Source organism: Mus musculus, chromosome 17 (assembly GCF_000001635.26).
Source record: "Mus musculus strain C57BL/6J chromosome 17, GRCm38.p6 C57BL/6J".
NCBI lineage: Eukaryota > Metazoa > Chordata > Mammalia > Rodentia > Muridae > Mus > Mus musculus.
The window spans coordinates 34,245,980-34,270,721 of NC_000083.6; the positions used below are offsets into that span (position 1 = coordinate 34,245,980).

Genomic DNA, 24,742 nt, shown 5'->3' on the forward strand with positions numbered 1-24,742 from the left:
GTGCTTATGCACCTCCCGGGTGCTGGCAGGAAGCCCACCAGAGAAACCCGGCTGCTCCCCACCCTCACTTTGACGTTTCCTGTCTACTCTTTCCTGCTTCAGTTTTGATTTTGTTCCCTACAGGTTTTCCTATTTAGATATTTCTGCAGATTTTTCTTCTGAAAGTCTTATGACTTTTATGTTTTCTGATTTAGTCTATAACCTCTACGTTAGTTTTTAAATATATAATGGTATGCTGTTTGCATATAGATTTGTGTGTGTGTGTGTGTATGAGAGAGAGAGAGAGAGAGAGAGAGAGAGAGAGAGAGAGAGAGAGAGAGAGAGAGAGAGAGAGAGAGAGAATATATCTCATATAGCCCAAGCTGGTCTCAGTAGCACCGTGTAGCTGAATCTGGCCTTGAACTCCTGATTCTCCCATTTCTGACTCTCACGTGCTAGGTTTACCAGCATATGTCACCGGGTCTGATCCTTTTCTCTACAGACGGTTAGTTCCTTCAGTGTCTTTTGTTGAAAACTCTACACTCTCTATAACGCATTGCTTTTACTTTTTTTTTTTTTTTTTTTTTTGAGACAGGGTTTCTTTGTGTAGCCCTGGCTGTCCTGGAACTCACTCTGTAGGCCAGGCTGGCCTCGAACTCAGAAATCTGCCTGCCTCTGCCTCCCAAGTGCTGGGATTAAAGGTGTGTACCACCACTGCCTGGCTACTTTTACATTTTTTATCAAAATGAATTTAGGGGCTGCAGGATGGCTTAGTAGGTAAAGCCTGGACACTTGAATTTGATCCCAGGGACCCAAAGAGTGGAAGGAGAGACCTGTCTCCCACAAGTATTCTGGCCTCCGACACAGCATACATATGCCCCTACAGGTGTTCATGTGTAAACATGCACAATAAACACGATAAAAACCAAAATATTAAACATTACTCATTGGCCTGCTTCTGAACTTTTTGTTTTGGCCTTATTACTTGGCCAGTGTCGCTCATCTTCATTTTGACATGTCTTAAAATTGGCAGATTGATTCCGGTCTCTTCATTCTTTTTCAAGAGAGTGTTAGCCATTCCATGTTCCTGCCCTGTTAGTGGCAATGGTGATGTTTGCTGAGTGCCTTTCTTTACTGTCCTAACGGGCCTCGCTTACAAGCAACATGTATCTGCATTCATTTGTGGTTTTGTTTAACGGTTAGATTTACTCATTTTATTTTGTTTGTGAGGGTTTTGCCTGCATGAATGTCTGTGTACTGTGTCTGTGTAATGCCTGTAGTGGTCAGAAGAGGGTGACAGGGACCTGGAACTAGAGTTATAGCTCATTGGGAGCCACCATATGGGTTCTGGAATTGAACCTGAGTTCTGTGGAAGAGCAGAGAGGGCTCTTAACCACTGATCCATCTCTCCAGTCCCTTTGACTTATTTACTGTGCTCTCATAGACCCATGCCCAAATATTTCATTTCTGGAACTGATTGACAAAAGTATCTAAAAGACATCAGTATGATTTCCTGCATTTTTTCTTTTTCTTCCCTGCTCCTGGTTTGGGTTTCTCTAGCCAGGATTTCTCTTTAGAGCCTTGGCTGTCATTCAGCCTGCTTGAACTGCTTTCTAGACCAGGATGGCTTCAAATGCAGAGATCCACCGGCCTCTGCCTCCTGAATGTGGGGATTGAAGGTGTGTGTCACCATGGCCTAGCAGTTTCCTAAACTTTTCCTCTCAGTGCCGAATGGAATCAAAGGACCTTATGAATGCCCATGTTCCAACCCTGAGCTACATCCCAAGCCCTCCTGGCCATTTTATTTGGTTTAAAATTTGAAGTAGGGTCTCACTAAGTTGACTACCGAGGCCTCAGTGTCTTTTTGCACCTCAGTTGGCCTTGAACTTGGGATCTTCCTTCCCCAGTCTCCCAAGTAGCTGGACTCACTGTCCTGTGCCATCACTCAGAGGATTACCCTCCTGTAATGTTGCCTGTGCCCTGGATAGCTCTCTGCCCGACCCTACCTTCTCTTGTGGGTCGGGGGTGAGCTGGCACAGAGTCAATGACACAGACTCTGGGAGCAGGTGAGAAATTCTGCAGCAAGCTCCTCTGAGCAATGCTGTAAGCTCTGTTAATACCCTCCACTCTCGCCCCCATTGTTTCCAGGAAAGTATCTATTCTAAACAGCAGTTCCTGATTGGCTGGCATTGTTTACACCAGCAATCCTTGCTCTCTCAGCAGTCCTCAATTAGGTCCTCCTGCAGGAGATGCTTTTGCAGTGGCACGGCCTCCAGTGTTTACATAGAGGCCACCCTGCCGTTCCTGCTACACTGTAAGCTTGCTATTGTCTGTGGGCAGACAGAGGATAGTGTCTCATCTTTCCTCCCCTCTGGAAAGCTACAAGGAGATCTGTTGCAAGGGGCATATTCTTGCAGGAAGGTCACCATAGCCAGAAAGGCACTGTGTGTTCATTGTTGGTATACAGAAATACAATTTATTTTTTATGCTTATCTTCTGTCATGTATAGGAGACTAAAGATGGTGAAGATGATCTTTGGCATAGAAATGACCACAACCATGAAGTACTCACCAGTCAGTCAATCTGCAAGATGCTTCTGGAAAGGTCAATCTACAACCACAGACAAGCAAATATGTAGCCTGGACCATCCCGTTCTTCTCTCAATTAATTTGAAAATCACAAGGAAATGATCTGAACTGAGCTACTGTAGCCATATCTCAATATTCCTGCACCTCCCTCTCTCTGTCTCCGTCTCTCTGGCTCTGTCTCTGTTTCTGTCTTTCTCTCTTTCTGAAACACGTAGCCCTGGCTGTCCTGGAACTCATAGAGATCCTGCTGTCTAAGAAGGAAATCTCCTGTGTCACAGAAGCATGCTATTTTTTGTATAGTCTCATGTGGCTTTGAGAATAGTCTATGGCCTTATTTGACCACAGCTGTCCAGGGCTTCATTTCTGTCTCCATTTCCTGTTTAGTTGTTGGCATCAAAGTGTTGTAACCCATCTTAGCCACCTGGTGTCTGAGTGACTGCGATGGCTGACCGCCTTCCTCTTTCTCACTGGTAGCATTTGCTTCCTTCTTATGTCATAGGGGTTTATAATGTTTATTATTCTCTTCAAAGAACCACCTCTAGTTTAAACTCTTATTTTTCTATTTGTCAGTTTTCCTTTAAAATGATATCTGCTCTAATTTTTAATACTTCTTTTTATCTTCTTGTGTCTTCCTTAAGTTTAATTCACTTAATTTTTTAATGATCTCATAGCAAAAGGATGCATTACTATTCTAAATACCTCTCCTGTAACAATATATACATTTATAGGAACTAATTTCTCATTAAGGACTATTTTAACCAGATTTTGATGATTTTGACTTGTTGTTCACCTAACCTTGTTATCAGTTCCTCTGCACTCTCAGGGCTTATGTTCTGAGGACAGTGGAGGTGGCAGAATATGCTGATGTTTAACAACATATCCCCAAGATGAGAGATACTCAACCCCAGCAAAGCCACACGGATCTGTGATAGAATCTGACTGGAGAAGAGACTGGGGGGTCCTGAGACCAATGGGCAAAGAAAATCACCTTTGCAAAAATAACCTTCCAGCCTGTTGTGCTCTGCACAGTTTTAATCCCAGAATCTGGGAGGCAAAGGCAGGTAAATGGATCTGTGAGTCTGAGAACAGCTTAGTCTACGTGGTGAATCCCAGGACAGCCAGAGCTGTCCTCCCCTCATATACACATACACACACACACACACACACACACACACACACACACACACATACACATATACACATACACGTACACACACACACATATATACATTCTGTTCTGAGTGAAGTCATTATGGAAGTAGTCTGTGGCCTTCCACACAGGTGCACTGTATTCCACTGTTGCTGAGGGGTCTGATGAGGGAATTGGAGGGGAAGGTCTTAGGGAAGCATTAATGTAGGGAGTGAAGCAATTGCTTCAATGGTGGAAACTCCAAATATCATGGTTTTAATGAGAAAAAGGAAGTGGGGAAAATTTATTATTTCCAGAAACAGGAGTCATAAAATCAGACATCAACTTCATAACCACATTGTTAATGAAACAGCGCTGTGCTGTGTTAACACTAGAGGGCGACTTTGAGCTTAGAAATCCAGACAGTCTTCAAGGTTCTCATCCTGATGCGCTCACCTGCCCTGGGTAGGAGCAGAAAATAGAAACAAACTAACACAAAGCTGCAGATGTGGTCCTCAAAACTGATATTAACTAGCAAATATTGTCTCCAGACTAAGGACCAGGACAAGAGCCAGGGCAACAGCTGTGAGGACCGAGTGAATCATGCATTTACCACATGAAGGAAAATCCAAATTAAGAAAGACATAGGAACCCAGCAATTAAATGGAGAGGAAACAAGAAGATGCACAATGAGGGCTAACTGAAGTCAGAGGTAAAGAAAATGACAGAATTGTAAGTGAAAACTAAGTTGCAAATGGTTGATGTAACAAAGTGTATTTCCACACTAAAGGGCATTGCAAACCGTCACCAAACAGTTAGGACAATGACTGTGGAACAAAATATCCCTCCACTGGGTTTCAAGAACCTGGGACACACCACCCTTTCAAGGTCACAAGCCTGACAGGCAGAGTCCAGCCCTCCCTCCACATGGCACAGTTCAGCCAGGTCTCCTTCTTCTACTCCTGGGTGGGCTTGGTTCTGCTCTGGGGAATCTCAGGTCTGCTTCTGAGCTGTCTTTCTTCATGTGAGGAAGCTTGCCTGTCTGCAGATGTCAGCTTCATCTGTTTTCTTCCTCTCCCTGGGAGATGACGAGTTGATAGCTCCTGTTGTTTCCTTTCCTCAGTTACAGTTAGAAAGTTTGCTTTCTTTAGAAATACTGTTTCCATACCCCCATCCCCCAGTGGTGGGCATTGTCTTAGTTAGGGTTAGTGTTGCTATAGTGAAACACCATGACCAAGCAATTTGGGGAGAAAAAGGTTTATTTAGCAGGCCCTTCTACATCACTGTTCATCAAAGGAAATCGGGACAGGAATCCAAACAGTGCAGGGACCTGGAAGAAGGAGCTGATGCAGAGGCCATGGAGGAGTGCTGCTTACTGGCTTTCTCCTTAAGGCTTGCTCAGATTGCTTTCTTATAGACCCCATGACCACCAGCCAGGGTGACCCCACAATGAGCTGGGCCATCTCCCATCAATTACTAAGTAGGAAAATGCCTTACAGCCAGATCTTAGGAAGGCATTTCATAACTTGAGGTTCTCTCCTCTCAGATGACTCCAGCCTGTGTCAAGTCAACACAAAATTAACCAGCACAGGGATCAAACTCCAGGCCTTGTGTGTGTGCTCTGCCTAGGCAAGCTCTGGGTAGAGCTGAGCCACATTCACAGCTGGGGCATGGGTGGGTGAAGAAGCAAAGAACAGCAAAACGCTAGCAGGCCTTGGTGGAGCTTGTCTTTAATTCTTGCCAATTTTAGGTAGAGGCAGGCATATTTATAAGTTTGAAATTAGCCTGATCTACAGAGCAAATTCCAAGACAGCCAAGAGAAATCAGGTTCTGAGGGGGGGAAAATAAAGAAAGAGAAAACAAAATTGTGGGTGTTTAGTAGATGTTATATTTTCATGGGGAGACAGAAGGGATGAGACAGAGATAACACTCTGAACAGAAGCTGTGGAAGGTAGGCATGGAGGACAGAGACCCCAGTGAGATACTTTCCTAACCTTAGAATCCTCACTGCCACAGGGTCAGAGGCACACGGTCTTTGTTTTCATGTCCAGCTTTGACAAAGTGCATTGCCCCAGGACAGTACAGCTTTGAGTGTGAGGTGGGACACACACCAGCAGGTGGCCACAGAGAACTTTCTGCAGTCAGGGGAAGGGTTGGAGTCCTGTCCCTGGGTCACAGGTCTGGACTGGGAAAGGCCAGCGATCCTATCCAGAGGGTGGAGGCCAAGTGCCTCTCATTTCACTCAGTGCTCCCTCAGGGTTCAGTGGGAGATGCTTCCCACCAGGGAGGAGGTTTGGGATGCCAGAGAAGCAAAGAAGCGTGAGATGGAGGAGCTTGAGTCTGCTTCAGCGTGACAGCACAGAGTAAAGTTACATCCTTAAAACTGAGGGGGGGGGGGCGGGAAGCCGGGCGGTGGTGGTGCACCCAGCACTTGGGAGGCAGAGGCAGGTGGATTTCTGAGTTCGAGGCCAGCCTGGTCTACAGTGTGAGTTCCAGGACAGCCAGGGCTATACAGAGAAACCCTGTCTTGAAAAACAAAACAAAACAAAACAAAACAAAACTGAAGCCTGAGAAAGGGCTGAAAAGATGGCCTAGGACTCTTGTGTTTGCTGAGAACCTGGGTTCACTTCCCAGCTCTACGTGGTGGCCCACAAACTACTGTAACTCCAGTCCCAGGAGATCTTCTGGACTCCCCAAGCACAGACATACATGGAGCCAAACATTCATACATGTGAGATAATAAGTCGAGCAAACACACAAACAACTTTATAAAAACAAACACCTCCGGGCTGTCACTCGGTCACTCCCTTTCCGCATAAGGCTTTTGTAGTTCTTTGTCAAATGTATTCTTGATACATTAGCAAACCTGATATTTTATCATTTATATTTTAAAATCCTGAGGATGCATGGATCAAGCTTAAAAATTAAATGATAGATGCATTGTTTAATGAAAGCAAGAGCCCTTCCTACATTTAGTGTTAAGAAAAAGGTCTACACTCCCGTTTTATTGGGTAATTTTTACATGAATGAAGCCTGAATTATGTCAAATGTTTTTTATTTTATCTTTTTATTTATTTATTTATTTGGCGGGGGAGTGATATCTAAGAGTTGATGAACTTGAAAGAATTCAAATCACACAGTTTTCTGTGCTGGTGAGTTTTTTTGTCAACTTGACCCAAATTGAAGTCACCTGGGATGCAAACAACTCAGTTGAGGAATTCTGATTAATGGAAGAGTGGGCCAATTGTGAGTGGGGCCACAAGGGTAGGTGGTCCTGGGACCCAACCCATTGTGGGTGGGGTCACGAATGTAGGTTGTCCTGGGTTCCATAAGACAGCAGGCTGAGCAAGTCACCAGAAGCAAGCCAGGACGCAGAGTTCCTCCATGGCCTCTGCTTCAGTTCTTGCCTTCAGGTTCCTGCCTTGAGTTCCTGCCCTGACTTCCTTCATGATGGATTCCAGTCTGGGAAGTGAAATAAATCCTTTTCTTCCTGAGTTGGTTTTGGCCAGAGTTTTATTACAATGAAGGAAAGCAACCTAGGATTTTATTTTTGCTCAAAACTGAAATTAAATTAGAAATGAATGCAAAATATTTGTAAGTGAAAACCCGTACTTCTTTTGAATAAGGCATAGGAGAAATCAGTAGAGGAATGTAAAAGTGGTGGCGCATGCCTTCAATCCCAGCACTTGGGAGATACAGGCAGGAGGATCTCTGAGTTCGAGGCCAGCCTGGTCTACAGAGTGAGTTCCAGGACAGCTAGGGCTACACAGAGAAACCCTTTCCTGAAAAACAAAACAAACAAAACCAAACCAAAGTCACAAATGATATAAAATGCAGTATGTTAGTGTTTCCATCAACAGTGTACACAGGTCAGACATGGACAGAGGGTTCAGGCTAATGGGCTAAAGATTTTATCTTTAGAAATTAGAACAGGTAATATTAATTTTAGACCAAATGAATGGAAGAAAGGGAAAACAAACAGCGCATAATTAAGCATGGAAACCAGAGACATCAGAGGAACTGTCCATAAGGTTTGTGACCTCTGGTGAGACTGAAAGACAAGGCATTAGACAGACAGGGGAAGGGGCCAAGCTAGGGAATAAAGGTGGGGATTTTCATGATGGCCAGCTTCTTCCTTGGTCTTGAGGGTCTGAGCTTTTGTCTCAGAGTAGGTCCCGGATGATGGAGCGGCTAACCAAGTTCAAGGCTGGACCGGGACATGTCACATGAGAGTTGTGGACCAATCAACCAGCCTGTCTGTCTTCAAACTGACCACCCCTAAAGCACTGACCAGCCTAGAGCACTGACCAGCCTGGAGCACTGACCAGCCTGGAGCACTGACCAGCCTGGAGCACTGACCAGCCTGGAGCACTGACCAGCCTGGAGCACTGGCCAGCCTGGAGCACTGGCCAGCCTGGAGCACTGACCACCCCTAAAGCACTGACCAGCCTAGAGCACTGACCAGCCTGGAGCACTGGCCAGCCTGGAGCACTGGCCAGCCTGGAGCACTGGCCAGCCTGGAGCACTGACCAGCCTGGAGCACTGACCAGCCTGGAGCACTGACCAGCCTAAAGCAGGAAATGCTCCAGAACTTTAAAGCCCACCGTCAAGACGAGCCTGGATTTTCAGCTTCTGCCGCGTGTCCCAGTCCTCCATGCCCTGCTTTGCAGAGTCTTTTTCTCTGTGTGCTCCCTGTGTGTATGTCTCCTCACTCCCAATAAACACCTTCCTTTACCTGCCGATTCTGTGTGCTGTGCGTGAGGTTTCCCTGCTGCCCTGCTACATGTCAGACTTTTCTTGCCTTTTAAATAATTCTTTAACTGGCTGAGAATTGAACCCAATCCAGAGCCTTAGACTGTATCATCTCAAGACCTCTAGACTGTGTCAAAAATCACCAGGATAAAAGACAAACACAGTAATATCAAGAACAAGAGGGGGACATAATTATATAGCACTCAGAGATGTATGTATAACAGTCTATGAAAAACTTTATCTCTCTATGCATTAGACCACTCAAATGAAATGAAAATGCTGTCTGTAAAATACAAAAGGCTGATGCCACAGCCACCCAAGATAACAGACTAAGAGAGCATGGTCATGTTTCTAACAGGTTGAACTTGTACTTAAAGCACTGCTACAGAGTCAGCTCTGGTTCATGTGCTTGCACTGACAGAGTCTGCTAGGTATTTAAGGCACACATGAAGTCACTACAGATGGAGGAGGAGTGTGTCCTGGTTACTGTTTGAAGCCGTCATTATGCTTATACAAATAGATAAAATAAAGGAAGAAGAAAAAGAAAGGAAAGAAAAACAAGGAAAATCTATAGACAAAAGTCACTTATGAGCATAAATTTAAAAAATATTAATAAAAGTTTAATAAATAATATCAAATAAATACATAAAGCTGTAATGGTGACACATTTCTGTAATCGCAGTACTGGGGAGTCTGAATCAGGGATGTTAAAGCCATTCTCAGAGCTCATACACTACAAAGTATGTGGTTGGCTGGATTTGGTCACCTGCCCACCACCAGTCTCCTATGTAAAGTGACTTACAGAGTCCACACTAAAAAAAAAAAGCCAAGGAAATTCAACAACTTTATATCTATGTATTCATAATAAAATACCAAAACTTAAAATGTACAATTTTTTTTCTGATAGTGCATCAAGAATTTTTATTTGCAATACCACTCAAGATACAATCCATATCCTGAAATCTATAAAACAGGGGTGAAGAAAATCATAGGATACCAAATGAATGGAAAGATGAGCCATGTCTGTGGAAGAACAAGTGTGCTGATAATCAATTCTCTTAATTCATATGTAGATTGGGCACAATTTTATTCTAAATCTGTATGACTTTATTGAAGAAATTGAGACATTTACATGGGAAATGCGAAGGATGGAATAGAAAGAACAATTTTCAAAAAGAACATAGATGGTGGTTTAGGATGCTTGATTTTGAGGCTTTTTATACAGTTACATCAATACAATGTGATCTATCTATCTATCTATCTATCTATCTTTCTATCTATCTATCTATCTATCTATCTATCTATCTATCTATCTATCTATCTATCTATCTATCTATCTGTGGCATTGGGCTATGCAAAGACAGGCTGGTCTCCAGTCAAGCTGAGATGCTGAACCCCAGGACCCGGTGGTCATAATTTACCTACATGGGATGGAAGGAGTTCTCTCATGCTCCTGGAACTCCGACTCCTGCCTAAGTTACCGCCCCCCACAGTCCCCACAAGAGAAGCATGACTAGAAGTCACATAGGCAATGTCCCAAGCTTCTGACCTTCAGGATAAACTCCTCCCCAGTTACCTAGCAACAGAAAAGATAGTAGCTCACTTTAAAAGGGGCTATTCCCCCCTCCTCACTCCTTTCACTCCTTTGTTTTCTTGCTCTTACTCTCCTCTCCTCTCTTTTCTCCCTCTTACTCTCTTACTCTCTCTCTCTCTCTCTCTCTCTCTCTCTCTCTCTCCCTTCTCTCTTTCCCCCTGCCTTTCTATAATAAAGCTCTAAAACCATAAACTGTCTCTGCTCATCCATCAAGGCTGCGCTCACTCGTGCATGTGTGGGAACCTCTCTTCCCTCTTCCCTCTCTCCCATAACCCCGGGGCTACAGGGAGTAACCCCGGGGGCTCCCAGGTTGGGCTGCCCCTTGTCCACCCCCCATCGAGTGGGTCAGAGGCTTGGATGCCCACCCGGGCTGAGTGGAAAGCGTCTGGCAGCCCTCCCACGTCCGCCTGTCCAGAGCATAGGTGGAACTGGCGGGGCGTGGGTCCTTCCTCCCCCTCCTTTCCCTGCCCCCCCTTTTAGTTCCTACACTATCTCAAATGAAAGCCCCAGATGGATCACAGATGCCCAGGTTCCAACATACAATGTCTCCCTCAGGACCACGTTTGTGCATTTTTGTCCCCAGCTGGGTGTGCTGTTTTGAGAGGGTGCGGAACCTTATGTGCAATGGCCTATCAAGCAGAAGTGGGTGTTGGACCTTGAAGGTGATATCTGCTTCTGGTTCTGGTTCCAGTCCACTTCCTGATCGGTGTAACAAGCTGTGAACAAGCTGCACAGGAAGCTGAAGCTGCTACAGAGGAAACTTCCAGAACAGCTCTGCCATGTCTTATCTGCCATGATGGACCGAGCCCTTCCTAATGGTGAGCAAAAATGAGTCTTTCCAACCTTGTTTCTGTCACGTGTTCCATCCCAGGGACATGTAAAGCATTACGGTAGTTTTAAACACAATAGAGAAAACTTAAAAAGAAAAAAAAATCAAGAAAACAAGAGGAGTACACCAGAGCGCCATAGGGGTGGTGGTGAATCAGGACCGGAAGTAGGCAAGGGACTGAGGAGGGCGTGGTGCGCAGGCTCTGCAACTTGTTCTTGTGAGTCCATGGGAAACTGTGATACCGAAGAGGTCTGACTTTAGATTTGGAGGTGAGAATCAATGATGCCAGAGAGAACACGGGTGCTCCAGGGGCTGCACAGGGATTTGTAGATCATGGTGGGGACGGTGAAATGAGTCACTGATGGAGTACCGTGTATAATGATGACCTCAGGAAGAGAGGATGGATCCAAGGGACAGAAAACAAAGGTTGGGATTTTCGTTGGATGAGTGAAAACCATCTGAAATGTGTTCAGCATGGAAACTGGGTACGAGCCCACAGATGAACAAGTAGGCAGTCTGTATGAATTGATCACAAGGGTGCTACAGTGATGATGGTGAAGAGATACGGGAAGCAGTGGGAATGGAAGGGAGTCCTCTTCTGGCCTCCAAGAGCATTCACACACACATTACATTCACTTATACAGGCACACATTCATACACATAGAGAAAAATGGTAAAAAAAAAAATCCAGTCTAAAAATTTTTTTTTAAATATTCTGGGGACTTTGATTGTTTCTTTAAATGTTAGAATATGACACATCATACTTTACTACACAATCCCACCTGTCTGTAATTTCCTGATAATCTCCAGCATCATTTCTTTTATGTCAATTTCCAGTTGCACTTCTGTTTTTCTTGCAGGACTTCTTGGTGACTTAGTCTGCCGGAGACTGGTGATGCTGCCTCACACTCCCTCCTCATTGGTTGGATCAGAAACCAGCCTCTGTAAAACCTCTTTGTCATCCGCGTCTTCATTTCCACTTTAGTGGTAAGTGTGAGGTTTAAATGTTAGAGTTTAGGGGAAGGAAAACCTGTGTGGGAAGTTCCCCTTGTGCAGGCGCTTGCCTCCTGGGGAGAGTCCTGCTCTTGTGTCTACAGAACTATGTGATTTCAAAGGGAGACCATGGGGTCTGCGATGGGACTAGGGGACATAGAGCACTCTAAGCCACAATTAGGCCATGAGTGCTCTAGCACTAGCTGTTGTGGAAGTAAATGAGTATTCAGTGTCAACCACCTTAATGTATGTCCCTGCCAGGGAAATCTAGGAGACATGTCAATGGGACAGGTCCGACTCTGAGTCACCAGCGTGCATGTTCCTGGTTCAGCTCTTTCAATGGAATGGAATGGCTGTAGACCCATCCGCTAGTAGCTGGTTCTCACAGCTTCTGAGTCAACACGATTTCATGGTTTGCTAGGCATAAGGAAAGAGCCGGGGATGGGGAAACAGCTAAAGCCTCCGAGATCCCAAGAGTCTAGTCTAGGAGGGCTGTAGAACTCAAGAAAAAAAATGGAATCTGCTCCAGTCTTTCACCTCACTCAATATTAAAAAACAAAACCAAAATCAAACTTGCCTTCTTTCTCTCATGTGTGGTTGGAACTGGGACCCTGTCCCCAAATCCACAGTGTCCTTTGGGGTCAGACACATGAGCAGGTGTACTACCAAGCCCCTGCAGCCATAATAATATTGACCATGTCTCCTGCTGCTGTCTCTCTGCTATGCTGTTTCTCCTTTTTTACTGTGGAGAGCACACCTCTTACCAAGTACCTCGCTGTGTACTCAGAAATACTGACTCACCCAGTTATCACACTGGTCCCCTAAGGTGGTGTTGTGACAATCACCATTGGTCCCCTAAGGTGGTGTTGTGACAATCACCATTCCTATCAGGGATGAGGAAGCTGGTGCGGAATCGCTAAGCAACCTGTGTGGAGTCCAGTGGAGCCACAGTCGGCATTCAAGCAGGCTGGTTTCAGAGGAGTGTGATGTAAGCGTCTGCCCTACGCCTCTCATGGCTGGTGGTCCGGACTTTCATACGACCACGTGGGACAACTGGACGAGTCTGCCTGGACTTTCCTCCAGCGTTCTCCACATCCTGCGTGGATCCTGTCTTAGGGATGGAAGTCTGCTGCTGTTGCTGAGTGTGCCCTTTCCTCTAAGGTCCTAAGGGGTGAAGTCTGTGCAGACAGCTGTGTGGACAGCCCAGGGCCCACAGTAGCTGTCTGACCAATAAAATCAAACACTTCTGAAGTAACATCAGATGCATAGATGCTGGCATGACTATGAATGTGCACAGTAGCCACTGTACAGGTTGGGGAATCTGATTCAGTACTTCGCATTTTCTTTTAGTTAGAGTTTTATTATATTGTCCCACATCACTTGTAACTTGATGTGTAGACCAGGTTGGCCTTGAACTCACAGAGCTCCATCTGCCTCTGCCTCCCAAGGGCTGGGATTAAAGGCGTGTCCTGGCAGGTCCAGCTATACTCACCTTCTGTAGGCATTTAAAGATTAAATAGACATGTAGGATTAGTAAATGTTGTGTTTTCACATCAAGAACTAATTACCCACAGTCAGTTTAAGCAGAGATGCAGGCAGCAGCAGGTGCTCCCATTACTGCTCCCCTCCTGGGGGGTGGGGGGGTCTGTCCTCTCTGCTTTTCCCAAACACAGCCTTGTGTTTCCACATCAGTGGGGCTCTGCTCACGTGGGAACAGGAGAGCTTCTTGTCTTCTCCGTTTTCAGTGAAGATGAGGTGGAGGCATGGTTTTAATTCTCTGAGAGGAGATGTCCTTCGAAAGAGCAGAGTTATACGTGGGACAGTGAGAAAGACGGAGGTCAGATGTCATGGAGAAGGAGTGAGGTGTGGTCTGTCCCCTGAGCAGCCCAGGTGACACCGAGTGCTGCCTTTACTCTCGGAGTCTCTACAGCTTAATGAAGATGTATAAGGGGAAGGAGATTTGATTCCTTGGCTCCAAGAAGTCCGTGTTTTTTGGGTGTCGGCTCTCATTTGGGGCAAGAGGAACAAGTGGGTTGGAGGGAGGTGGTAGGTAGCTTTGCAGTTTCTTCCTTCCCGGGTCCTGGGAGGTGAGGTTTTGGTCAGAAAGGCCACAGGTGTTACCAGGCACCTCCTTCTAGCCTTAGATCACCAGGCCCTGTCACCACTCTGATTTCCATCAATTTTCCCTTATAACTGATACAATTGCTGGTTGTAACAGGTCCTTGAAGCTATTTTATGATATTGTTGCCTTAAAATTTTTTATGCATTTCTAAAGGAGTTTATATAGTGCCTAGAATCTAGGGTTAGAGTTAAACTTAATTTAACTTGTGCTATCTTTCCAGTTAGCATACACGGTGCCATATTGGACAGTTAGTATTTTTTCCTCATTTTTAAAATTTACACCGTGTTTTTCTATGTAGTTGTTCATGGCCTGACATGTGCTGTTAAATCAGGATAACTTCAAACTCATGTTAATCCTTCTGTTTCAACTTTCTAAGTTCTAGATCACAGGGGCAATCCACCACACCTGGAAATTATTATTATTTTTGTAAGTTGCAACCTGGTCATTTACCTACCCTTCTGTGAGAGTCCAGGTCTGTTTACATCTTCAGCGTGATGAAGCCCCTTCCAGGAGCACTGTGGGGTTATCAGAACCAGTCTATACGGTGCGAAGTTTGCTTTGACTCCCAGTTCTGTCCATAGTCCCTTGGCTCCATTTCCTTTGGGTTGCAGTGAGACAGATCATCACTGTGGGACTCAGAGGGAAAAACTGTTGATCTTATAGCAGCCTGGAAGCCAGGAAGGGACCAGAGCCTCTACACCCCCAACACACCCAACGGCTGATTTCCTTCTAGGCTCTACCCACTAAAGCTTCTGCCTTCTCTCCGTAATGGCCTGGACAGCAGCCAAGCCTTTAGTATGTGGATTCAGTAGCCATTCCAGATAGAGGCTGTAATGCAAAAGTGATGTATGTTCAGGTTACCACAGATCGCAGAGATGTTTACAAATTACATCTGCTTCAAGCCACTGCCTGTGGTGTGTGCGCATTTCTTTTGTAAGTGAAGTTGAATCTTCTGAGGTGCAGAGGGCTTGTCTGTGCTCGCTCACTGCCTGTGTGACTCTTTGACTTTTCTAAGATGTTACTTAAAGAGAAAAACTTGCAGAATAAAAACACACATTTTATATTTACAATGAAAGTTAATATAACTCATCACTCAGGAGTTGAATAGTGGAAGTGTATAAATAACTTCAAACCGACTAAGGAAAACTTGGGGATAGTTGCTTGATATATTTTTTTTAATTAAAGGAAAACTCAACATCATTCTTAGCGTTATATTAATAGTGTTGGGAGGAGCTGTGGGGCCTTGATACCTCGAGTGGACACAATAGTGTCCTGGGTGACCTTTGTCGTGGCAATTTGATTATTAGTTTCACAGTTGGCCCCACTGAAGCACTGATTTCAAGGGATGCTGGCTGAGGAGAGAGTTTCTTCTTGAGTTCCCTGGAAGGGGTCCACAGTTCTTTTCTCCTACACTTACGAACTGAAGATGTCCCCTGTAAACTTTGGCCAGTATGAGTAGTAGTTTGTATTCTGCAGCCAGACGGGTCTACACTGCCCACAGTCTAAGTGTCCTGTCTCCACACAGGACCACCGTGAGTCATGGAAGGCACCAGCGACTGAGGTTTTGGGGTTCCCTTTCTTTCAAGCCAGGGAAGAAGTGGGTGACTGTCTCGTGTGATACAGTATGGACATGAACCCTGCTGAGGATTCAGTGAAGGCTGGGCTGGGCAGAAGGAGCTGGCAGAAGCCCAAGGCACTGGTTTTCTAATGTGATATCAGCCAATCAGAAAAAGGATTCCTGATGATGCTTCTGTTGCTAGGTGAAAAGCCTGTGTGAAGAGGCCTAGGAGAGCTGGAAATCCCCTGTGTTGCACAGGCTTCTTCTCTTCCCAGCCGAGGACACAGCCTATTAGGTTTCATCTTAGGGAAGGTGTAGAAGAGGCAGAGGCTGCAGATTATTGTGTGGAGGTCTGACGTGGGGGCTGAGGACCCTGAGAGCATCCACTGCCATGGTCCCTGAATGGCCATGTTTGTCTGCTAACCCTTTCCACATCTGAGTTGATGTTTCTCCTGCATGCTCCCTGCCTAGGCTTAGGAGATCTGTGTCTGTCCTGAGCAGAGCTGATGGTGAGAGCCCAGTGCGGTCCCTCTCTGGTTCTCTACATCAGGGTGCCAGTGTGGACCCTGGAATGCTGCAGTTCACCTGCGCTGCTGGAGCCCCCACGGGATGGTCTTGTTACCCAACTCTACGTCTTTCCCTTTTCCTTCATCAACTCTGTTTTCAGGTCCTGACCCCTGTTTAACTAGGATCTAAAATAATAGAGATAGTGTTGTAGTTTCAGGGAAAGAGACTTATTGTTTAGTCATTTGGTATTTGTCAGGTACCATTCCAGCTGATGGACAATTAGACTTAGTAGTGTATACCTGAGGAGAGATGTATTTGAAGCACAAGTTGATGACTCTGTTATTCAGCCTGGCACAGTGTGACAAACCTATGGCTGTCCCTTCCTGAAACTGCTATTTTACACCATTAGCCTTTTGTCCTTGAAATTCCAGGCAGCTGGATCTGGAAGCCCTAAAAGGTTGTGGAGTTTTCCTTAGCTGACATCATGGTTATGGAGGATTTAAACAGCAGAAGAATCCACAAGAGCAACGTTGGGCTGATCAACTTCTGTATTTTCATTGGAATATCGTGAATGTAGAAGACTCCTGCATGGGGAAGGTGCATGAGCCAGCAGGGCTGAGACACACATTAACCTGACATTTCCAACATGTACACAGGACAGCTCAATGCTTTCCATTATTAACCACATCACACTGCTCTTCCATGTGAGCTTATCAAAACCTAGAATACAGTTCAGGGAACATGGCTTGCATTTTACAAAGAGAATTCCAGGATTGGAAAGAGGCTCAGCGACTCCCCAAGAACTCTGCTTTCTCACCTGAGGCACCCCAGAGGGTCAGATGTAACAAAACATGATTTCTCTGTCTCTTAATACATGTCACACTCATTTCTCCCACTACAACCTCAAGTGTAAGAACAGTAGATTTGAAATAATTATCCCAAAGTTGTCTATACTTCACGCACTTTTCTCTTTAAACCCCCAAACACAGGCAGTCTGCAGTTTAGAAAAGTTTACTCTGTAACTGAGAGGAGCAGTCACCTCAAACGTTCATCCAGTGGGGCTCATGAAGAAACAGACCATGCCGCGCATAGAGAGCCTTTGTAAACAAAGTCTACCCAGAGACAGATGACAGACTTCAGCTCCAATGCTGATTGGTTCCTCACTTGGGACCAACCCTGACACTCTGGGATTTCAGATCACTCCAGGCTACAGAACTTTGCTTTCTGAAGGGGGCACAGCAGGTGTGAGTCCTGGTGACTGCCATTACCTGTGCCTTAGAGATGGCTCTGCAGATCCCCAGCCTCCTCCTCTCGGCTGCTGTGGTGGTGCTGATGGTGCTGAGCAGCCCAGGGACTGAGGGCGGAGACTCCGAAAGTAAGTGCCGGGGGCAGGGCTCTCCAGAGCCAGCACTCTGGGGGTCGTGTTCTGAGGGACCCTGGGGACTCTGGGATGTGGGAGGGGGTGGCAAAATCCTGATTTTACTATAGATTTCCTTTCTCTGAAGAGAGAGTGAGACTCCATTCTCACTTCTGTGTTCTAATATTGAGTTAGGATGGTGCCGCCGCCGGTGCGAGCCTGACATATAAACGGAGGAGGAGGAGGAGGCGGCAGAATTTAAATCGACCACCAAAGATAAGGGTTGTGCATGGGGAGACAGCAGGGCTTACAATACCAGTGCCCCCACCCACTCCCCCGTACAGGGCTTACAATACCAGTGCCCCCCACCCCCACCCCGTACATTGTCTGGAGGAAATGCCAGATTCTGAAGTGGGGAAACAGATCAGCGATGGTCTGTGGTCCCGATGTTTGCGGACAACTCCTCATGTGGAGTGGAGGTTTAAGAGAGCGAACTCTAGGCGTCTAACTCAGAGAGAAGCCAGTGACCAAGAAACCTAATTTTTTTGGTCAAATGGAATCCAGAACTCAAACACTGAGTTAGTAAATTGAATTTCCAAGAAAACACTAGGCCCAGAAGGGACATATGTGATACATACCCTGGGGTGAGCGGAGGTGTCCTAGTTCGTTCGGAGACCAGAGAGTAAATAAAGCCCCAGTCCCCTAAGCCATAGAGGTGTCTTCAGTCTCGCAGTTACCCTTAAGATGCCTGGAGTGACCGTGCAAGCAGGCAGTTCTCAGAGGTTGCCTGGATTCCCATTTGTTGGTTTTGTAGTCGGGGCTCTCCTGAGAACGAGTGCCCCCTAGGGGGTCAGGGCCTTTTGCACACAGGAGAGAGTCCCACAGGGTGGGGGTGGGGTAGCAGAAACTGGCAAATATTTTATTTATTTTTTGTATCCTAGTTTTATTAGTTCGCTGAGAATTTCGTACAGTTTTGGTCATATTTACTCCCTCTTCCAACTCTACCCAGGCCCATCCCCCCCCCTCTACCACCCAACTTTTGGTGTCCCTTAGTTTTATTATTATTTTTTTTTTCAAATGTACCAAGTACCGTTTGCGTTTCCTGAGGCGTATTCTTGTGAGGACGAGCCCGGTCGCCCCATCCCTCCCTTCCTCTTCCTTACCCCGGGTCGAACCGTCGCCCGGTGCTCCGCCGAAGCGGGGTCCTCACGGGCGGGGGCGGCGAAGAGACTGCCCGGCCCGAGGCCCCGAGGCCCGACGGTCCCCAGAGAGCGGTCGCCCCACGCGGGAAGCGCCGGCGCGGGGTGGGGCCGCGGGGAGCCGTGGTCTGCGTGGTCCCCGCTGTCCCCCGGGCTGACCGCGTCCGTCCGCAGGGCATTTCGTGTACCAGTTCATGGGCGAGTGCTACTTCACCAACGGGACGCAGCGCATACGATATGTGACCAGATACATCTACAACCGGGAGGAGTACGTGCGCTACGACAGCGACGTGGGCGAGCACCGCGCGGTGACCGAGCTGGGGCGGCCAGACGCCGAGTACTGGAACAGCCAGCCGGAGATCCTGGAGCGAACGCGGGCCGAGCTGGACACGGTGTGCAGACACAACTACGAGGGGCCGGAGACCCACACCTCCCTGCGGCGGCTTGGTGAGCGCGGCGGGTCCCGCGGGAGCGCGGCGGGCCGTGAGGGGACGCGGAGCAGAGTTCCCGCCTGAGGAGCTGCATGGCCTCCTTCCTCCCGTCTGCCCTGCACCACCTAGCGCCTCCTTGGAGTCTCCCTCCTGTCTCACCTCTGCCCTCTGCCCTTTGCCTCATGAGGCCCAGCTGCCCTCTGACCCCTGGCTCTGCTGTGACCTCAGGCCCCTGTCAGCGCCAGCTCAGGGAGGCTAAGCAGGGGAGAGGGCGCCCGGGTGAGCGGCCAGGGTCCTGTCAGAAGCGGTTTAGCGCGGTAGCTCTGGCGTCCTGTGGTTTCTCCCCGCCATTCTGTTTTCCTGATTTCCGTGTGTTCCTTGAGGGCCACGGTTGTCTTGTGAGGGCTGTTTGCTGCCTGGCGCTGACCCGAAGGCATCACTGTCATTTCCCTCGTTCTCTGAGGGAGACTGTGTTGACTTGGGGCCACACTAAAAGATTCTGATACAAAATCTGAGGAACTCATTTCCGTTTCCAGCACACTCCCTGATACCCCCAGAGCCTCTCACCCGTGATGCCAATTAAAGTGGTCGGTTAGGCATCATATTCAGATCTAATCTCCTACATTAGGACTAATGCTTAACTCCAAAGGTTGCTTAAGTTTTCCCTTTTTACTTTCTGGGTGGCCTTGTTATTCAACGGTCGCAACTGATTCCTCACAGCAAGGGAACAGTGACCGGCCACCAGGAATTAATGATCTTGACTGTGGAGGAAAAAACCCCCCAAACCAAAAAACCAACCAAAACAGTTGTAGAGAGTAGAAAACGAACATTAAACAAGTTAAGTATGTATGCTGTTTCCTTCCTTCCTTCCTTCCTTCCTTCCTTCCTTCCTTCCTTCCTTCCTTCCTTCCTTCCTCCCTCCCTCCCTCCCTCCCTCCCTCCCTCTCTCTTTCTCTCTCTCTCTCTTTCTTTCTTTCTTTCCTTCTTTCTTTCTTTCTTTCTTTCTTTCTTTCTTTCTTTCTTTCTTTCTTTTCTTTGTTTTTTGTTTGTTTTTTTTTTGTTTGTTTTGTTTTTTGTTTTTTGGAGTCAGGGTTTCTCTATATAGCCCTGGCTGTCCTGGAACTCACTCGGTAGACCAGGCTGGCCTCGAACTCAGAAATCCACCTACCTCTGCCTCCCGAGTGCTGGGATTAAAGGTGTGCACCACCACTGCCCGGCGAAACATTTTATTAGATATTTTCTTCATTTACATTTCAAATGCTATCCCAAAAGTCCCCTATACCCTCCTCCCCCGCACCGCCCTGCTCCCCTACCCACCCACTCCCACTTTTTGGCCCTAGCGTTCCCCTGTACTGGGGCATATAAAGTTTACAAGACCAAGGGGCCTCTCTCCCCAATGATGGCTGACTAGGCCATCTTCTGCTACATATGCAGCTAGAGACACGAGCTCTGGGGGTACTCGTTAGTTCATATTGTTGTTCCACCTATATGGTTGTAGACCCCTTCAGCTCCTTGGGTACTTTCTCTAACTCCTCCATTGGGGGCCCTGTGTTCTATCCTATAGATGACTGTGAGCATCCATTTCTGTATTTGCCAGGCACTGGCATAGCCTCACAGGGTCCTTTCAGCATAATTTTGCTGGCATATGCAATAGTGTCTGCGTTTGGTGGCTGATTATGGGATGGATCCCCGGGTGGGGCATGTATGCTGTTTTCAATTTGAAGGGATAACAGCACTTGGCAAGAAGGCTTCTGAGGTAGTGGGCACAATATATCAAAGTCAGTCGAGAAACACTTGTGTCTGTGCACAACAGTCTGAGGGATGAAGGAAGAATGTCGCATTGCAGTCATTTTTGCAATTCCCCCCCCCCAAATTATTAACTTGAAATCGGAATCAATTTTTCTTTTGTCTTGTTTGTTTGCTTTATAAAGACAATTTATTTTTGTATTTAGTTTAAATAAAAATATTTTATTTACACATAAATTAAATACACAGTGGGTTTACAAAGAAGGTTTGTGTCAAGTCCTGGCTGTCCTAGACCTTGCTCTATAGGCCAGGCTGGCCTTGAACTCATAAGAGATCCTCCTGGCTCTAATTCCTGAGTGTACCACCACCTCCCGGCTTCTTTTGTCTTACTACATTTCACATTGTATGGGAACAGGGCCACAATGTTATTTTCCCAGTGAGTTAAGTTTGTATTTGTGGAGTTATTCTTCATTCACTGTTAGAACCTAGGCATTCATTCCCACCCTGCCTCTTCCCCAGGGGAGTCTCCACATTGCCTCACATTTCACTCACTGTCTTTTCTGTCACCCTAGAACAGCCCAATGTCGTCATCTCCCTGTCCAGGACAGAGGCCCTCAACCACCACAACACTCTGGTCTGCTCAGTGACAGATTTCTACCCAGCCAAGATCAAAGTGCGCTGGTTCCGGAATGGCCAGGAGGAGACGGTGGGGGTCTCATCCACACAGCTTATTAGGAATGGGGACTGGACCTTCCAGGTCCTGGTCATGCTGGAGATGACCCCTCGGCGGGGAGAGGTCTACACCTGTCACGTGGAGCATCCCAGCCTGAAGAGCCCCATCACTGTGGAGTGGAGTAAGGGAATTTCTTTTTATTTCACTGTGGGCCCCACATGACATGGGATTTTAGGTGTTATTATCCCATCCCTCCAATGTCACCCACCCCATCACTTGTCCTATATGATCTGCTTCCACTACTGAGCTGAGACCTACAGGAAATCATATCTCTCACCTCATAGTCAGGGCATCAGGAGAGCCCTGACCTATCTTCTCAGACAGCAGTTCTGGAGATCACTATATACACTGGGGCCCTGGAACTTGTCCCTTATATCCAGAGGAATTGGCTGAAGTAGACTGTAGACACTCAGCTCTATTCCCCAGGGGCACAGTCTGAGTCTGCCTGGAGCAAGATGTTGAGCGGCATCGGGGGCTGCGTGCTTGGGGTGATCTTCCTCGGGCTTGGCCTTTTCATCCGTCACAGGAGTCAGAAAGGTGAGGAGCTCTGGAGAACTGGGTGGTGGGCTGTGCCACAGGAAGGAGCCGGACTGGGGGTAGTGGGCTGTGCTGCAGGAAGGAGCCTGGCTGCAGGTGGGAGGAAATGAAGGTCCCAGGAGAGACACTGGGATCTGATTTTGCTGGTTATGTGACCACCACAGAGCCATGGTGGAGCTCATTCTGTGACTTCTGTCCTTGTCCACCACTGTCACTGTCTCCTTTCCAGAAGCTTCCGGCAATGAAAATGCATAGGCCTTCCTGTGTCAGTTTCATCCACTTGGGGGGCACTACTTAGGGTCTTAGTGAATACAGTTGGTGAGAGAACAATTCCAGCTAAGCTGCAGGACTTGTTGCCCCTTGGGCTGTGTGAGAGGGCCCTTATTTTTTATAACAACACCTTTCTCTATCTGACTTCTCTTTGCAGGACCTCGAGGCCCTCCTCCAGCAGGTAATATTTCAGCTCTTATCTGCAGGGTGGTGCAGGGGTGAGGGTGTGAGGGAAGGGTGTGAGGTAGCTATGCCTGGCATAGTCCTGGTTCCCAGTCTGTCTGTGCTGTGAGGTTGACAGTGTCATAGCTGCTATGTCACAGCCAGTGTCCATAGGAAGCTCCAGGGGTTGTCCCCAGCAGGAGGTTGCCACCATCACTTGAGTGGCGTCTTGAGTGGAGCCTGAGCCATGGGTTTAGACACCAAGAAGTTGCCTGCTTCTTGCCCCACACTGGAGACTGTGACCGTGGACTTTGACAGTGGCAGGAAGAGGCTGAAGGTTCAGCAGAGGAGATGGATCCCTCCAACTTACCAAAAGATTGGATTCTCCATATTCCCTGGGAGGATGGTGGCTTCTTTTCCACATCCCACATGTTTGTGTCCTGTGAAGTTCTGTGGTTTAGGGGTTTAGCTACTTTCACCTTTGCACAGGCAATGGCGAGGAGGTGGCATGGCCATAACACCAGCTGTCTGTGTCTAACTCTATGAGATTCAAGAGTCAGGTATGGTCAGGGCATTTCAGTGACTGCTCCCCCTCTCCCTCCTTACACTGCTTCCTTTCTCTCCCACAGGGCTCCTGCAGTGACTCAGAGTGTTTTGACTCAGTTGACTGTCTCAGACTGTAAGACCTGAATGTCTCTGCTCCGAATTCCTGACTGCCAGTCCACCTGCCACTCCGACTCAGAGTCTAGCATGGTACTATTGTATCCACCACCTCAGCTCTTGTGATCTGGAGTCCCCCAGTCTCTGTCTGTAGCTCTGCTCCTTGGTGATTCCAGAGACTCCATCTGTGTACAGCCGCACCCCAGGCTTTCTGTCTTCGATCTGTAGTAAACCAATGTATGCTTATCCCCACCTAGATTACAAATAAACGAGACTCAGACTCTGGTTATTTGATTTGGCTTTGATAATTGCTGGGGCCATGGGTGGTAACCCTAATTTACTCTTTTAACTGCTGGCCTGGCAACCTCCCCACAGTGTACCCCAAATACTTGCTGTATCTCTTGGCCTTGTGCCCATAGTACAGCAGCTCTTCACATGGAGGCTTCCTCCCCTCCTCTCCTTTCCTTCTCCACCCCCAACCAGGTAACTCAAAACCCACCTACCTCTAATTCCTCCAGTAATTGGCTATAGCCAATTTTATTTAATCCATAGTTTTAAATTAAGGAACAAAATTTGCACAACAAATGCTTGTACCCCTGATAATTCACTCGTAGGCCTAGACTGTCAGATACAGAATTTAGCATTATAATACATAGCAACAGACCAAACCTTAACACCACTGTTTACAGCACACAGGCTGCTGATGTGTTGTAAACATTTATCTCTTTTTCATAATTAACTTACTCTGAACTATTATATCCCGAACCTCCACAACTGAGCAGGGTGGGTGGGATTATGTTGGACAAGGTGATCTAGCCAAGCTGTGGGGAAGTAGCAGTTTCTACTACAAAGGTGACCAGAGGCACCCTGAACTCCATGTAAGGGCGGGCAGAGGAGGCAGGAGCCAGCTGTCACATCCCCATGGCCAGGACTTCTGCTGTTCAGTGTGCTGTTCTCACCCCAGCCTCCTTCAGGCAGAACTGTTGGAGATGGATGCCGTAACCTCTCTCACATGTGTCCTGTGAGGTCACTCTGACTGACCGAGGCTCACCTTCATTTTTGAAAGATTACAGTCATTCAAATAAAAGCACTTTTTGTGGTTGCAAATGATAATCTTTTATTGCTGTTGCCCAACTTAGTCTTCTTTTGTTGCTGTTGTAAGAACGCAGAGCTTTGTTTCAAATATGATTAGACACATAACTGATGAGACAGTCACCTCTCCTCAGCTGTTCCTCCATCTGCCCTGTCTCCTTTCACTGCATCTTTGGTGTGTGCACATCTTGTGTCTGTTTCACTGCCCTCCTGTGTGTGCACATGCCCTGTGCTGTGCTCACCCTGTCTGTGACTCTCGTGTCTGGTTCACTGCCCTGAGCTTTTTCTCTGTGTTTTCCTCTGTCTACTTCTCTGTCACTCTCTGCCACTTGTTCTTTCCTCTGTGTTTCTTTTGCATTTCTGTTTTCTGTATCTCTCCTACTACCTCAAATCTCATCTTTCTATGTGTATTTCTGACTCTGTTGTATGTCTACCAATGTTCATCTCTCTCTGCTTCCTGATGATGGACTTCTGTGACCTCCCATCCTGCTATAGACCTTCCCT

The 24,742-nt window shown here is 47.1% G+C and overlaps 1 protein-coding gene and 1 long non-coding RNA gene across 5 annotated transcripts; both read left to right on the plus strand.

Moving 5' to 3' along the window:
* Window positions 1-1,355: 1,355 nt before the first annotated feature.
* On the plus strand, window positions 1,356-13,362 carry Gm20506. Of its 4 annotated transcripts, none has more exons than XR_003952412.1 (5): window positions 1,356-3,628; window positions 4,248-4,408; window positions 10,734-10,860; window positions 11,732-11,858; window positions 12,725-13,362. It is a non-coding gene; the product is annotated as a predicted gene 20506 (long non-coding RNA). The 4 variants fall into 4 exon arrangements; XR_001782153.2 differs by having other exon boundaries at window positions 12,756-13,362; XR_003952413.1 differs by lacking the exons at window positions 10,734-10,860; window positions 11,732-11,858; window positions 12,725-13,362 and adding an exon at window positions 7,864-8,438.
* A 3,885-nt stretch (window positions 13,363-17,247) lies between these two features.
* H2-Ab1 (histocompatibility 2, class II antigen A, beta 1) lies at window positions 17,248-23,439 on the plus strand. Its single transcript, NM_207105.3, has 6 exons — window positions 17,248-17,426; window positions 18,782-19,054; window positions 21,357-21,638; window positions 21,944-22,054; window positions 22,482-22,505; window positions 23,116-23,439. The coding sequence occupies exons 1-6, from the start codon at window positions 17,333-17,335 to the stop codon at window positions 23,127-23,129; spliced, it is 798 nt and encodes a 265-aa protein (NP_996988.2). The 5' UTR covers window positions 17,248-17,332; the 3' UTR covers window positions 23,130-23,439.
* The last annotated feature ends 1,303 nt before the right edge of the window (window positions 23,440-24,742 follow it).